At 39.8% G+C, this 15380-nt stretch overlaps 1 protein-coding gene across 2 annotated transcripts; it reads left to right on the forward strand.

Annotated features, from left to right (window-relative positions):
- The first annotated feature begins 450 nt into the window (after positions 1-450).
- cmss1 (cms1 ribosomal small subunit homolog) lies at positions 451-11765 on the forward strand. 2 transcript variants are annotated; one of them, XM_017706575.2, is made up of 10 exons: positions 451-532; positions 635-737; positions 1575-1705; positions 3177-3254; positions 3774-3906; positions 5392-5451; positions 5568-5670; positions 5756-5904; positions 6004-6092; positions 11469-11765. In XM_017706575.2, exons 2-10 carry the CDS (start codon positions 680-682, stop codon positions 11550-11552), a joined length of 885 nt encoding a protein of 294 aa, XP_017562064.1. In that variant the 5' UTR covers positions 451-532; positions 635-679; the 3' UTR covers positions 11553-11765. The 2 variants fall into 2 exon arrangements, with proteins under 2 accessions (XP_017562064.1, XP_017562065.1); XM_017706576.2 differs by lacking the exons at positions 451-532; positions 635-737 and adding an exon at positions 1063-1101 and having other exon boundaries at positions 1571-1705.
- Positions 11766-15380: the final 3615 nt, after the last annotated feature.

The raw sequence follows: 15380 nt of genomic DNA on the forward strand, positions 1-15380 counted from the left end.
TGGGAAGTAAGTAAGACACACACACACACACACACACACACACACACTTCCTAACAGAATGATTCAGATTATTAAGGATTCTGAGTGATCCTACTGTTCCTTCCAACAGCTAAAGGAACCAGCGCCTCACAGTGGCGGAAGGCTAAACGGAAGAGCGGCTCTGTAGATGATGCTATCTGGTGCTGTGCTGAGATATAACCTCACATCGACATTTTTCTTTGGCTACGGTTTTCTCCTCAACTGACTGTTTTTATCAAATACGACAATAAAATAATTGTAATACCAATAACACACTCCTTGTATGCGCAAATATATACCAGCCGCGTTGGTTCAGATATTTAATAAGTGCATAAAGCCACTGAACTACTGATCATTCATTATCACGAACCTTTGAAACGCCATTCAACTCCCGCTATCACACGCATACACGCACACGCACACGCACCATCAGTGACTTTTGCATGGTTTGTCTGGGCTCCACAGATTCCTTAAAAGTTTAAAAATATCCTAACGTTTTAATGTGCTATTACAGGCGAGTATATATATGTTTGATATTATTAGCATACATATGCTATTTCTAACATACATGAACAACATATTTCATGTCCTCTCCCTATTGCTCGCTCACTCTTAGCTCGAATCTGCAATCGCGAACACAAACACAGCTTTGCAAGCAGCAATGGGGGACGATTTAGGAGACGAGTGGTGGACTAAACAGGAAAATTCTGAAAATTCAGGTCAGTTGTTTGGTAAATATATTTTGAATTTGGCTGGGTAACATACGATCTCATTATACGCGAGTGGCACTGCGGGTCATGGCATTTTATTCTATGCAATTTGAACCAGTGTTCTCTAGATTTGGTCTAATGGTTAACGTTACAGGTAAAGTAGCCATTACCAAGAAAATGGAGTTTAAGTCTAACTCTCCAGGTCTTGGATGTAGTTTATGTTTTATGTGAATTTGTGGTCCTTTAACGTTACTAATTTACGGAACTCACACGAGCCTCGCTGTAGACTCGCGCACACGTGGTTTGAGATCTCGCGCGGCGGTGTGGCGACTGGACTTCGTTTAGTGTTATGGTGTCGACTAAAAAGCTTCAGGTCAGTTACTATTACAGGTTAAAGGGGAGTTCCAACAGTTTATCATCTCCCGTGTTTAATACCTTTAGGAGCTAACGTTACCTCACAGTAACCTATTACGTGAAGTAGTTACAGATGCATACAAATTTAGTTTCTATTCTTTAACAGCCGAATTGGTGTTACAAGGCAAAGTAGTCCCCAAAAGAAAACGTATTTTTCCAGATTTACCCCTATTTTCCCCAATATCAACATTAAGACTAAAATCTGAGAAAACAGTCTAGGATCACTGGCCATTTTAGATAGTAAATAAAATGGCTGTGTATGATTATAGATATCACAACTCCTGGTTCCTATATCGATTTATGTGTTTTCTACCATTTTATCAAATCACCCTGAATGACTTTTTAAAACTGTTTATCTCTCAATGACTGAATTATGCACATTTTGAAAAATCAGCTCCTTTTACCTAGTAAACTTTGACTTGTCCCAGCTAGGTTTGTCAGATGTCGAGGGGGGCATACAGGAGACACAGGCAGCAGTAGAGGAGCCCACAGAGCAAAAAGCAAAGAAAAGAAAGATTAAATCACAGGAACCAGAAGAAGCAAAGAAAAAAAAGACCATTCAGGTAAATACCCATACTTTTGATTGTTCCAGTTCACTTAATGAGACTTTTATGAGTTGAATTGTATACTTGTTTTTAACATTGTCACAAGGTTACTAACATAGCTTCAGAAATGTGGATACAGCCAGTGTTGTAACGCTAGTCTCTAAAGAAAAAGAATTTTCTTACAAACATGACCTATGTACAATCCCAATTTCAATGAAGTTGGGACGTTGTGTAAAACACAAATAAAACAGAATATGATGATTTACGAATCCTTTTCAACCTATATTCAATTGAATACACTACAAAGACAAGATATTTAATGTTCAAACAAATAAACTTTGTTTTTTGCAAATATTCATTCATTTTAAATTTGATGCCTGCAATACGTTCCAAAGAAGTTGGGACAGGGGCATGTTTACCACTGTGTTTCATCACCTTTCCTTTTAACAACACTCAATAAACATTTGGGAACTGAGGACACTAATTGTTGAAGCTTTGTAAGTGGAATTCTTTCCCATTCTTGTTTGATGTACAACTTCAGTTGTTCAACAGTCCGGAGTCTCCGTTGTCGTATTTTGTGCTTCATAATGCGCCACACATTTTCAAAGGGAGACAGGTCTGGACTGCAGGCAGGCCAGTCTAGTACCCGCACTCTTTTACTATGAAGCCACGCTGTCGTAACACGTGCAGAATGTGCAGAATTGTGACTTGCACTTGTAGATGGATTGATGAACAGTGTTCACTGACAATGGTTTTCTGAAGTGTTCCTGAGCCCATGTGGTAATATCCGTTACAGAATGATGTTCGTTTTTAATGCAGTGCCGCCTGAGGGATCAAAGGTCACGGGCATTCAGTGTTGGTTTTCTGCCTTGCTGCTTACTTGCAGAGATTTCTCCAGATTCTCTGAATCTTTTGATGATATTATGGACTGTAGATGATGAAATCCCTAAATTCCTTGCAATTGCACGTTGAGAAACATTGTTCTTAAACTGTTGGAGTATTTGCTCACCTAGTTGTTCGCAAAGTGGTGAACCTCGCCACATCCTTGCTTGTGAACAACTGAGCCTTTCAGGGTTTATACCACTCTTTATACCCAGTCATGACACTCACCTGTTTCCAATTAACTTGTTTACCTGTGGAATATTCCAAACAGGTGTTTTTTGAGCATTCCTCAACTTTCCCAATCTTTTGTTGCCCCTGTCCCAACTTCTTTGGAACGTGTTGCAGGCATCAAATTCAAAATGAGTGAATATTTGCAGAAAACAATAGAGTTTATTTGTTTGAACATTAAATATCTTATCTTTGTAGTGTATTCAATTGAATAGGTTGAAAAGGATTTGCAAATCATCATATTCTGTTTTTATTTATGTTTTACACAACATCCTAACTTCTTTGGAATTGGGGTTGTATGTACTTGTTATGGTTGACATTTGGAATAATAAAATGTTATGTGGTAGAAATTACAGTTCTGTTGTAATATTGTTTACAGAAAGAGTGTTTCATTACTAACGAAGAAACAAAAGGAGAGGAAGAGACAGATGCCAAGAAGCCTAAAAAGAGACGAAAGGTAAAGATCACCATGTCCCCTTGCATCTCATTGTCCTTATTGTTCTGTTTAGGGATATAGTCCTAACTTTACTGATATACAGCATGAATAGAAAACTTGGATTTTTTTTGTGGCTGGATGCTTCAGTTTGTCACTGAAAACGTACCTCTGAAATTACTGGCAATATAAAAGAGACATATGTATTGAATGGTGAATTTATTTATTTATTTGTTCATCTGTGCAGACTAAATTATAATAATTTCTCTTTGAGAGTAACTGTTACTTGTAAGAAAATGCAACCCCCCAATAGTTGTATGAAAATAAGCCAAACACAGCCTCATTCAGCTCATCTGTGGTTGCTGAAACGTCCCACAGGTGTGAATAAATAGGAGTGCCAGGGCTGTATTTTACCTACATTTGGTGGTGCTTGGATTATAAATACAACATGGGCTCACTGATGGGTGACTGGGCTGTGATAATATGAGACAAAGGAACTTATATCATGTCTTTTAAAACCATTGCATCCATTTCGTTGTTTAGAAGAAAACCATCACAGATGTGTTGTCAAGTTCAGAGCCTGTGGCAGGCACTCCAGGTGACCTGAGGGGCCTTCTACAGAACCATTTTGGTGCAACACGGTCTGTTATTGAACAAGAGGAGCTCAGTCTGCCGGGTCAGTCACTGTCAATTTTTGAAGTCTAAATAGTGCTGCATATATACTGGCTGCTTTATTACACATGTCTACCTTGTTGGTGGACAAATAGAGACCATAGCTCATCTTTTTGTAGGACCACTGTTGGTTGGATATTTATGGTTTGACTGTTTTAAATCCAGCAGTGACAGGTTGTTTCTAGCAGTGCCGCTGCACCTGATGCATTCATGCCAACAAAACATACTATGTTCACTACTATTAAGAGACAGAGCTTTGCCACAAGTCATGGTGCTTTATTCTTCAGCTCTTGTTGACCACAGCTACGCTGTACATAAGCAGAGTTTTCTCTCTACTTTTTTTTTTTTTTTACAGTGGCTTTCAGTTCTTCTCTCACACACGTACCAGGCAGTTACTGCCCTTCACAATAACATTTCTTTAACACACTACAATACACTACTGGGTTGGTCTCACTCCTGTGCTGTAAGAGGCCCACCAGATAATATCTGGTCAGCAGTGGTCTTATGGTGGTCCCATTCTGTTGACATATAGAGTAGAGAGGGACTGAACTTGTGCAGCAATAGATGAGCCATGGTCAGTAATTGGATGCCTACAAAATGCATCTGTGTACTGGATAAACTGGTCAGTGTGTGTAGGTATAAAGTAGATTACTGTAATAACTTGCAACTCACTGTCTTTATTTTAGAGCTGCAAATAATGATTTCCATAATCCATTAATCATGCATTATGGCTTTGACTAATCAGAAAAAGAGAAGGTGTAACAGCACTCTTTCAATAACTAAATATTTCAACACATTAAAAATACAAGGATCCTACCTTCTAAATAATTTTTATCAAGGGCATGATTATAGATTTTGTGGATTGCCCTAATTAACATAGGTGTTTTTTTTTGTTTTGTTTTTTTGTTTGTTTTTTTAAAGAAATAAAAAAAACTATTCATAAATGAATGTTCACATTGCAGTACAAGAACTATTGTGGAGGTATTTGGATTATAGAAAACCTCTCTGTTGCTGTTCAAATGATTTCTCATGTGTTAATCTGTGTAGTCAGCTTTGTTTGTGAGACTGAAAGGCCAAACCACAGAGAAAAAATGTGTTTAAATGAGCCACTCGTGTATTAGGGCACAAACAACATGCTATATTTTAAGTTTTGACAACAATTTCCAGCATACTGAGGTTTAATCTTTTTCTGCTGTGAATGTGTTTTCTGTAGTAACTTAGCCATGACAGTGGCACTGCCATCAAGCTTGTGCTCAGCTTTACAAGAAATCATATTTTTTTAATTATTTTATACTGAAATATTCCCATGTCCTGCATTGATCAGGACTCTTTGTCTATATATGTAAATGAAGCATGCAAAGACATCAAGCCACTTAACTGATAACATTTTTATTGTTATTTATAATAGGAATTAGTAGTTTTGCAGCCCTAAAATATTTTATTGCATGAACTGCATGAGATGATTTTAACTGTGTAATTTTTCTTTCAGAGTCATGTTTCCTGACTAGTAATGACCTTACACACAGCTTATCGTCCTACCTCAAAGAAGGTGTGTGCATGAACACTTGTTTGTAAAAATGTAGTTGTTTGCCATTTCTTAAGGCACAGTGAAGTGCTTTTTGATCAGTGTTTTCATGTGTGTTTTTTTTCTTTTCTCTTGAGAAGTTTGCCCTAAGTGGGCTAAAGTACAGAAGCAGGATACGCAGACATGCTCGGTCATACTGCTCATCATCTGTAGCTCTGCTCTACGAACTATTGATCTCATCAAGTTAGTGCGGGCTTTTTCTCTCCCATTTTAAAAGAATCTGTAGGTGTTTGTGTAGAGTTAATGGTTGTCTCCACATTGTTTTAAGGCAACTGACTACATTTAAGGGAGAAGCTAAAGTGGTAAAGCTCTTTGCCAAGCACATCAAAATAGAGGATCAGATCAAGCTCCTGAGTAAAGGTGTGCTTCACATCGGCATAGGCACTCCAGGCAGAGTGGCTGCCCTAATAGAGAAAGGTTAGCTTGGCTAATTGCTTTGTAAATGTTTTTATAAAACACTAAGCTTTTCATTTGTTAATTGCTCTAATTTTACCCTGTTTGACCATTTGCCTCTAGAGGGCATGAACCTGCAAGCGCTGCGTTATTTTGTGCTGGACTGGAATTACAGAGACCAGAAACAGAGGAGAATGATTGACATACCAGAGGTAACACTCATTCACTTTGTCACATATTTTATTGTTGAAGTGCAGCATGATCCACACTGCAAAAACAATATGATATTGTCATGTGCAGTGGTGTTCTTTCATACCTACTGTTGCCTTGTCAGACAAGATGTTGGTAAAAAGCCCATTCTATCTAATATAAAATTGTAGCACACAGTTAAGTTTTATGTCAAGACATTTAGAGTCTGTTATTAATTTTAAATAATTTTTACTTTTTATGTGTTTGGGATAAACACCTGACTGGTTATATGGCAAGTTTACTGGCTTAGTCTTTTGAAGTCTCTAGCTATCTAAACCTCTATTTGTCCCTCTCCATTTCGGAGTGCTTTGAGAGAATGCACTGAAAATCTAAGAAAAAATTCTGAACTTTATTTAAAATAGAAAACAAAACCCTTATCAAAAAATATTTTTAAACAAAACATGTCAGTTATTGGCACCACTGTATTTATTACTTTGTACAATGTCCCTCTGCTAACAAAACAGCAATGAACCTTCTCCTGCACTATAATACTTGATGAGATAAGAGAATACAAAGCAAGGAAGGAAGCAGGGAGACTACTTTTCAATAGAAAACCTCTGAAGATTCTCCAGGGTCATAGGCCCATTGTTTCAGATTCTCCTTTTCAGCTCAGGCCACAGGTTTTCAGTTGAGTTTAGGTCAGGAAATTAAAATGACAATGTCGGAAGATTGATTTATCCATCATTTATTATATATCCCATTACATTATATTCGTGTGGATTTGGACATATGTTTTGGCTAATTGTCAAGAACCGGTCTTGCATGTTGGTGCACATCCAGTGACATATAAAAACATATTGCTGCGCTGGTTAATTGTAGTGCTAATTCCTCCAAACTACCTGTCTCCTTTATTCAAACCAAAAAGAAAACGTGATTTAACCTGCAGTAACCAAAAGATTTCCTTATTATTTCTTTGAGAAATAAAATCTGTTGTCAGATGTATACCGATTTCTTATTTCTAAATTTACTTTGTGCACTAATTTTTGGCCTGCTAAGACTAGTGCACCTGTTTTTGTAATATGAGTAAGAACCTTGAGTTGATAGCTGCCAAAGCCCCCCAGCCCCACTTTACATTTACATTTACAGCATTTAGCAGACGCTCTTATCCAGACTTATCCAGTGACTTACAAGTAGTGCTTTGTCAATCTAGAGAAAGTATCTTTGCTGGTTACCAATAGCTTAGAGAAAAAGACAGTCCTGAGCTCAGATACTGCTAGAAACAAAATGTCACTGCAGACACCAAGAGAAAAAGAAACAGAGTTGAACGCAGAACTCTGTGCCATTCAATGCAATACAATAACAATAAGATACAATACAATGAACTACAATACAGAGTGCAGTACAATAAAATAAGTGCAGCTTATAATTCAGTGCTCATTTTAGTGCTGTGTAAAGAGATGAGTCTTCAGTCTACGTTTGAAGACAGCAAGAGGCTGCTGTTCGGACAGCCAGTGGGAGTTCATTCCACCACCTGGGTGCCAGTACAGAGAACATTCTCGACGTTTGTCTTCCGTGTAGGGGTGGGCGATATGGCCCTAAAATAATATCACGATATTTCTGTGTAATATCACGATAACGATATACTTGACGATATAACAATAAACTGAAAAATATTAATTTCAAGAAAACTTTATTGCAAAAATAAGAATGTTCCACTTGTATTTAGAATAAATAAAGCAAACATTTTGTAGAAATGTAAGAATTTTGCACTTCTCTATTTTGCATTTCCAAAAAAAGTGCATTAATGAACAAATCCTGGAAAAAAACTAAGGTTTAAGAACAAGATTTAAGTGCATGTTTTTAAATTTTAATTTTAAATACTTTAAAGCAAACAGAACAACAAAAACACTGCCATCCAAAAGAAGTAAAATGTGCAACACTTGCACTTTCATTTCTGAGATTTATTTGTAAATAACACAAGTATGTTAATTGTAGCAGGTTTCAGTGCTGACTTTGGCATGTTATGATAAGTATGCAAGAAGACTCCTGTAACCAATAACAAAAAATCCTTCAATAAAGTGCAAAAAATACTGTGCATGTTGCTTGTTATACAAAACAATCTAAAGCTTTAGATTAAACAAAGAATGGAAAAAAATATTATATACTAGACTGCCTTTAAAAAAGCATAATGTGCAAAACGGGCACGCTAATTTCTGAAATAATTCAGTTCTTTGCTAAAAAGACAAGCATGTTTACTGTAGCAGGCTTCAGTGCTGACCGCTGGCATGTTACAATATTGCCTCCTGTGCTAAAAAGCCTTTCAGAGGCTGCACTGGTAGCTGGGATGCACAGGTACTTTCTTGCTAAACGACTAACCCGAGGAAAGTTAATTTCGTGCAGCTTCCACCATGCAAGAGGATTGCTTTCACTGTCTGCTGGAGAGCACTGCAAGTAGCTGTTTAGCTCTGCTTCCATTGTGTGTACTCCCTTGTCAGGGACTGCCCTCTTGAAAAAGCTTCCAAGAGTCTTCTTTAGTCTCTTTGCATCACTTGCTGATGCTGAAGCTTGCTGAGGTGTTTCAAAGTCAGAGGTGCCACTCTGCACTGACACATAAGATTCCATCTCCTGAACTGCTCTGGCTTTCATAACCTCAATCTCTTCTGGACCCATGTACTGAGTGCGGAAGCGTGGGTCAAGCATAGTTGCCAAAGCTATCAGTTCATCCACCTCTGGGTCTTCATACTTGCTGTTCAAGTAATCCAGTACTGAGTTTTTTATGGTCTTCGTCAGGTCTGTGTCATTCTCTTTCACTTGAAGAATGTCACTGCTAAACAACTGAAGCACTGGCTTCAAACAAGAGACAGTAACATAGTCCTCAGCAGACAGTGCATTTGTAAATTCTAGAAGAGGACCAAGGGCCTTGTTCACAGAGTCAAGTACCTCTATATCTTGCCACGTAGGGACTAGGTGCCTTGTTGACCTGTCAGCAGCCAAGACCTGAGTGATGGCTTTTTCTTGTTCCAGTAGCCGCTGGATCATCTTCTGCTTAGATCCCCATCTTGTGGGAGTTTCTGTTACAAGTTTGTGTTGAGGTAGGCCCATGTCTCTCTGTACTTCTTGAAGTACTCGCTGCCTCTTCCAGCTGTGAGAAAAGGCACTCACAATCTTTTTGCCAACACTCACAGCTCTGTCAACCCTGGTGTCTTTCAGACTTCTCTCTGTAAATGAAATAATGGTGAGAACAAACAAAACAAAAACAAATCAGAAAGTTAACTTGGCTAAAAATATATGCTGCAGTTCAATTAATCACTGCTCAGCAGGTTAGATTTCACTGGTTTGACAGTGGTATTGACTTCATAGCAAAATTAGTTATATTCATTTTCAATTGGTTCAACCAAACGAATTAAACGTTCTATCACCATATATTAGTTTGAGAGTTAAATTTAAAGCAGTGTATCATGCATTTCAGACAATGTCTGACTTTAAGAGCACAGTGTGTAACATTTGTTAAAGTAATTAGCCAACTAATTATTAATTAATTAGTAATTAGTTTTTTTAAGGTTTAAAGTAAAATTTAAGGTTTAAAGTAAAATAAAGTAAAAAGGAACTTACCAATGGCAATGTGAAGATGATGGCCAAAACAAGACAGTCTGCTCCAGTTGTTCAGTTTGACTGCTTTAACGACATTTGCCCCGCTGTCCGTTGTCACACACACTTGGTTCTCCTCTTTGAGACGCCATGATTGAAGAAACTCACGCAAGTCGTTTGCTATGTTTTGCCCTGTGTGGTCCTCGGGGAGGTAACTCGTTTCAAGACAAGAGCTGCACAGTTTCCATTCACTGTTAATGTAGTGTACTGTTAGGCTAAGATACGGCTCTGTGGTTCTGCTTGACCATATGTCCGTGATCGAGGCGTAGAATTCAACACAAGCAAGTGAGGCCGCTAGCTGATCACGGGCTTTTTCATACATGTCCGGGAGTGCGGTCTTTGAGAAATAGTGCCTTGAAGGAATGTTATATCTCCGGTCTAACTTTTTAATAAGCTGGATAAAGCCTTGCTTCTGGACTGTTTGAATTGGCATCATATCTTTAGCCAAACAAAAAGCGATAGATTCGGTAATTTCTTTCCAGCGTTTGCTCTTTCTGTCATATGGAGTGCAGCTCTCCAAAGACGCTGTGATGCTGTGCTGTTTGCCTGGGTTAGCGTTACTCACTTTGGACGCTGGACTCTCTTTGTAGTGTATCTGATATTTTGTAACCAAACCACCTCCACACTACTGAACTCGCTCCTCTTTTCATAACGAGCTCCTCCTCCACAGCGCTGCTTTCTGCCATACTTCTTTTTCTGTCCAAATGACTCATGTAATGAACGTACCGGTACTCTATATGCGTAGTTGCGTGGCGTCATCACGTAAACAACGCAGAACACTGCCATTATCGCGATATGGATTTATTTTATCGTTTACAAAATTGTACAATACAATACGATATAGAACACCCCTACTTCCGTGCGCCTTGAAGGATGGCGGGTCAAGACGAGCTGTACTCGAAGCTTGAAGGGCTCGTGGTACAGTTTGAGATTTCACCATTGCCATCAAGTAGGTAGGGGCTGGTCCATTTTTGGCTTTGTAGGCAAGCATTAGGGTTTGAAATCTGATGTGTGCAGCTACAGGAAGCCAGTGAAGGGAGCGCAGCAGTGGGGTGACGTGGCTGAACTTGGGCAGATTGAAGACGGGTCGTGCTGCCGCATTCTGGATGAGTTGCAGAGGCTTGATGGTCTGCATGGGAAGACCAGCCAAGAGTGAGTTGCAGTAGTCAAGCCTTGAGATGACCAGAGACTGCACTAGCACCTGGGTGGCCTCTCGGGTGAGGAAGGGTCGGATCCTTCGAATGTTGTACAGGAGATACCTGCATGACCGAGTCAGGTTCGCGATGTGAGTCGAAAACGATAACTGGCCATCCAGAGTCACACCAAGACTTCTTGCCTCTACAGATGGAACAATCAGGGAGTTCTCGAATGAGATGGCAAGATCATGATGAGGACCTGTAGTCGCAGGGATGAATATCAGCTCAGTCTTGCTGGGATTGAGCTTCAGGTGGTGGGCTGCCATCCATGTAGAGATGTCAGACAGGCATGCCGAGATGCGACTGGAAACCTGTGTGTCAGAGGGAGAGAAAGAAAACGTTTGTTTAGCTAAAAATCTGCTCTCAAACTCTTTTAGATACTTGAATCTCAAAATTAGTCAGAGTACACTTCCACAATACAACATACAAATCATTATGTTGCACTTTTGAACCTAAATGTGAGTCTATCAGTAGCAGCCATTGTAAAGCTTGCAGTATCAACTACTATATGCAGTGGCTTGTCTCACAAGCACTTCTCTCTGCTTTGTGCTGCAGGTGAAGAAGGATTTTCTCAAACTGATGGAGAGTGGAGTCATTAAGAAGTGCCGAGGAGGAGCTGTTAAAATAGGACTGTTCTGAAGGTGCACTGTTATTCCTGTCCACTTCTCAATACCTTCCCACCAATATATCTGTGATTTTTTATTTATTTTTTTTTTATTTTTTTCTAAAAGCTTTGTTGTATTTGGTATATTTTTAGTACTGAGCAGAAACCCAGCTGTGTGTGTTCCAAGCAAACACACTCTCCACTGTTGTATGACATCTAAAAATAAACACATCCCATTGGACAAAGAACTTGTCAGTTTGGTTCTCTTGCCTGTAGAGAATCCCTCTTGCTGTGATGTGATGAGTTTAAAGTTGTGTGTTTATATTCACAGCAGGAAACCTGCATTATTACAACATTCTTTTACATCCCTACACAGCCTAATAAGAAGAGGATAAAGGTGCACAAAGGATTTAAGTTTAAGTGGGATGTGATTCTGTATGTTGTAACGACAGAAATGTCTTGAGGTTGTTGGAAAACCTGATAAAACTAACTTGGTGTTTGGACCAACAAAATCGTCCTGAATGTGTAAAGTCATGTATTTGTCATGTTTTAAACTGAAAGGCTAAAGCCATTTTTACTGTTGAGAGGTTAAAGTAAGGATTAGAAAAGTCTGATTACACATAGGAAGTTACATATTGTTAATGTCATAATTTTATGACATTAACAATATATATATTGTGTACGAAACCAGTCCTGCATGTTCGTTAATGCAAAAAAATGAGATGAGTAGATCAGACTGAAGTGAAACAAATTAAGTTTTATTACAGAACTCTGGAGAGGTTACAAACAGAGAACATGCATCATGTATCTCCCAAGTAAGCTCTGACCCCTTCTCATCTGACTCCCTTTTTTATAGTCGCATGACAGCTCTTCCCTTACCCAAGATATCCGTAGGTTCCATCAAGCCTCCAATGTGTGCGTTAGCCCATCTCCCCAATCTATATCATAAAAGTGTAAGCATGTGCCCGAGACATGAGCGCGTCTGCAAGGTCAGCTTAAGGCATTTCCTGTGTTTATCAACTACCCCCGCTTTCCAGACAATGGCTCTGCTTATCTGACAAGATGAAACACATGTGTGGTGTGCTAATCCCAGTGTCTACTACTATCAGCTTCGCGGTATTACCTGTTATCTGACATCCTTGTGCATTTCACCGTTAGTCAGCACACAGCCTTATGTGCTTACTCTTAGCTCTTAGAATTGGACAATATGACCATTAAGCTTTCAATGGTAAACATAAGCTTTCTTTAATAAATCTTTTAAAAAGTAATATGATCAATACTAAGGCTAATAATTCTGCAATATATATGAGACGACCAATCCACTCTGGAAGCTGGCACGTTCCCGGAGTTTTTCCGGCAAGATGGTGCACCACCACATTATGGGTGTCAGGTCAGAGCATTCCTAGATGAACAGTTTCCTGGAAAGTGGATTGGTCATCGTGGGCCAGTTGAATGGCCCCCAAGGTCTCCCGATCTGACCCCAATTAGACTTTTATCTTTGGGGTCATCTGAAGGCAATTGTTTATGCTGTGAAGATACGAGATGTGCAGCATCTGAAACTACGGATACTGGAAGCCTGTGCTAGCATTTCTTCTGCGGTGTTGCTATCAGTGTGTGAAGAGTAGAAGAGGGTTGCATTGACAATCCAGCACAATGGGCAGCACTTTGAACACATTTTATAAGTGGTCAGAAAGTTGTAAATAACTCATGAAAGAATAAAGTTACGTTAAAACCAAGCACACCATTGTTTTTCTTGTGAAATTCTCAATAAGTTTGATGTGTCACATGAACCTCTTCCCATTGAAAAAACTAAAGGATCCAAAATGGCCAACTTCAAAATGGCCGCCATGGTCACCACCCATCTTGAAAAGTTTTCCCTCTCCCATATACTAATGTGCCACAAACAGGAAGTTAATATCACCAACCATTCCCATTTTATTTGGGTGTATCCATATAAATGGCATATATGTGTATATATATATATATATATATATATATATATATATATATATATATATACACACTGCTCAAAAAAATAAAGGGAACACTCAAATAACACATCCTAGATCTGAATGAATGAAATATTCTTATTGAATACTTTGTTCTGTACAAAGTTGAATGTGCTGACAACAAAATCACACAAAAATCATCAATGGAAATCAAATTTATTAACCAATGGAGGCCTGGATTTGGAGTCACACACAAAATTAAAGTGGAAAAACACACTACAGGCTGCTCCAACTTTGATGTAATGTCCTTAAAACAAGTCAAAATGAGGCTCAGTATTGTGTGTGGCCTCTACGTGCCTGTATGACCTCCCTACAACGCCTGGGCATGCTCCTGATGAGGTGGCGGATGGTCTCGTGAGGGATCTCCTCCCAGACCTGGACTAAAGCATCGTTGGTGGATGGAGCGATTCAGGTCTGGGGAACGCGTGGGCCAGTCCATAGCTTCAATGCCTTCATCTTGCAGGAACTGCTGACACACTCCAGCCACATGAGGTCTAGCATTGTCCTGCATTAGGAGGAACCCAGGGCCAACTGCACCAGCATATGGTCTCACAAGGGGTCTGAGGATCTCATCTCGGTACCTAATGACAGTCAGGCGACCTCTGGCGAGCACATGGAGGGCTGTGCGGCCCTCCAAAGAAATGCCACTCCACACCATTACTGACCCACTGTCAAACCGGTCATGCTGAAGGATGTTGCAGGCAGCAGATCGCTCTCCACAGCGTCTCCAGACTCTGTCACGTCTGTCACATGTGCTCAGTGTGAACCTGCTTTCATCTGTGAGGAGCACAGGGCGCCAGTGGCGAATTTGCCAATCCTGGTGTTCTCTGGCAAATGCCAAGCGTCGTGCATGGTGTTGGGCTGTGAGCACAACCCCCATCTGTGGACGTCGGGCCCTCATACCATCCTCATGGAGTCGGTTTCTAACCATTTGTGCAGACACATGCACATTTGTGGCCTGCTGGAGGTCATTTTGCGGGGCTCTGGCAGTGCTCCTCCTGTTCCTCCTTGCACAAAGGCGGAAGTAGCGGTCCTGCTGCTGTCCTCCTGCAGAACCACTCCTTTATTGAGTGTTCAGCACCGCATCGTGGAGGCTTGTGACAGCATAAAAAATAAAACAGTGTCCTGTGACTTTTGATTCACCCTGTATACATACAGGACACTGACTGGACCACCACTGAGTAGGTTTTATTTGGGTGGTGGATCATTCTCAAAGGGTGGGTAACTCAAGTGAGCCGCAACGGATGAGCTATCTTCTCTAACCTTCCATCTACAGGGTGGAACAGCAAGGCAGCTGTTTCTAATATGTGCAGGAAGTGGTTGCAATGTTCAGAAACTAAAGTAACATTTCTGTGTCTGATCCATTTGTATCAGTGCAAACACACCAGCATGTAGTCCACTACCAACCTCATCTCCTTCTTGCCCTCCTTCCCTTCTCTACCCCGCTATTACCCTTTGGCCTCCTTTAAGGCCTGACTATGTTTGTTCTATGTACCACATTATTTGTAAGTCGCTTTGGATAAAAGCGTCTGCTAAATGTAATGTAATGTAATGTAATGTAATGTTATTACCGTGTTCTTTCTCAATGGTGATCCTGTGTCTTGACCATTGCAGAAATGGGTAAAGCAGAGGACTACAATTGGTGATTGTAAATGCTTCTGTATGGTAAGTGAACCATTCCGTGTCAAAGTAGGTATACATAATAAAGTGACCAGTAAGTGTATATACATTGACCACCCACTTCAATAAGTATAGCTCCCTGTATCTACACTCACTGTTTTATCAGCTCCACATATAGGTTTGTAGTTCTACAGTTACAGACTCGTACATCTGTTTCTCTGCATTTGGTTAGCC

This window comes from Pygocentrus nattereri, chromosome 6 (assembly GCF_015220715.1).
Source record: "Pygocentrus nattereri isolate fPygNat1 chromosome 6, fPygNat1.pri, whole genome shotgun sequence".
Taxonomy (NCBI): Eukaryota; Metazoa; Chordata; class Actinopteri; order Characiformes; family Serrasalmidae; genus Pygocentrus; species Pygocentrus nattereri.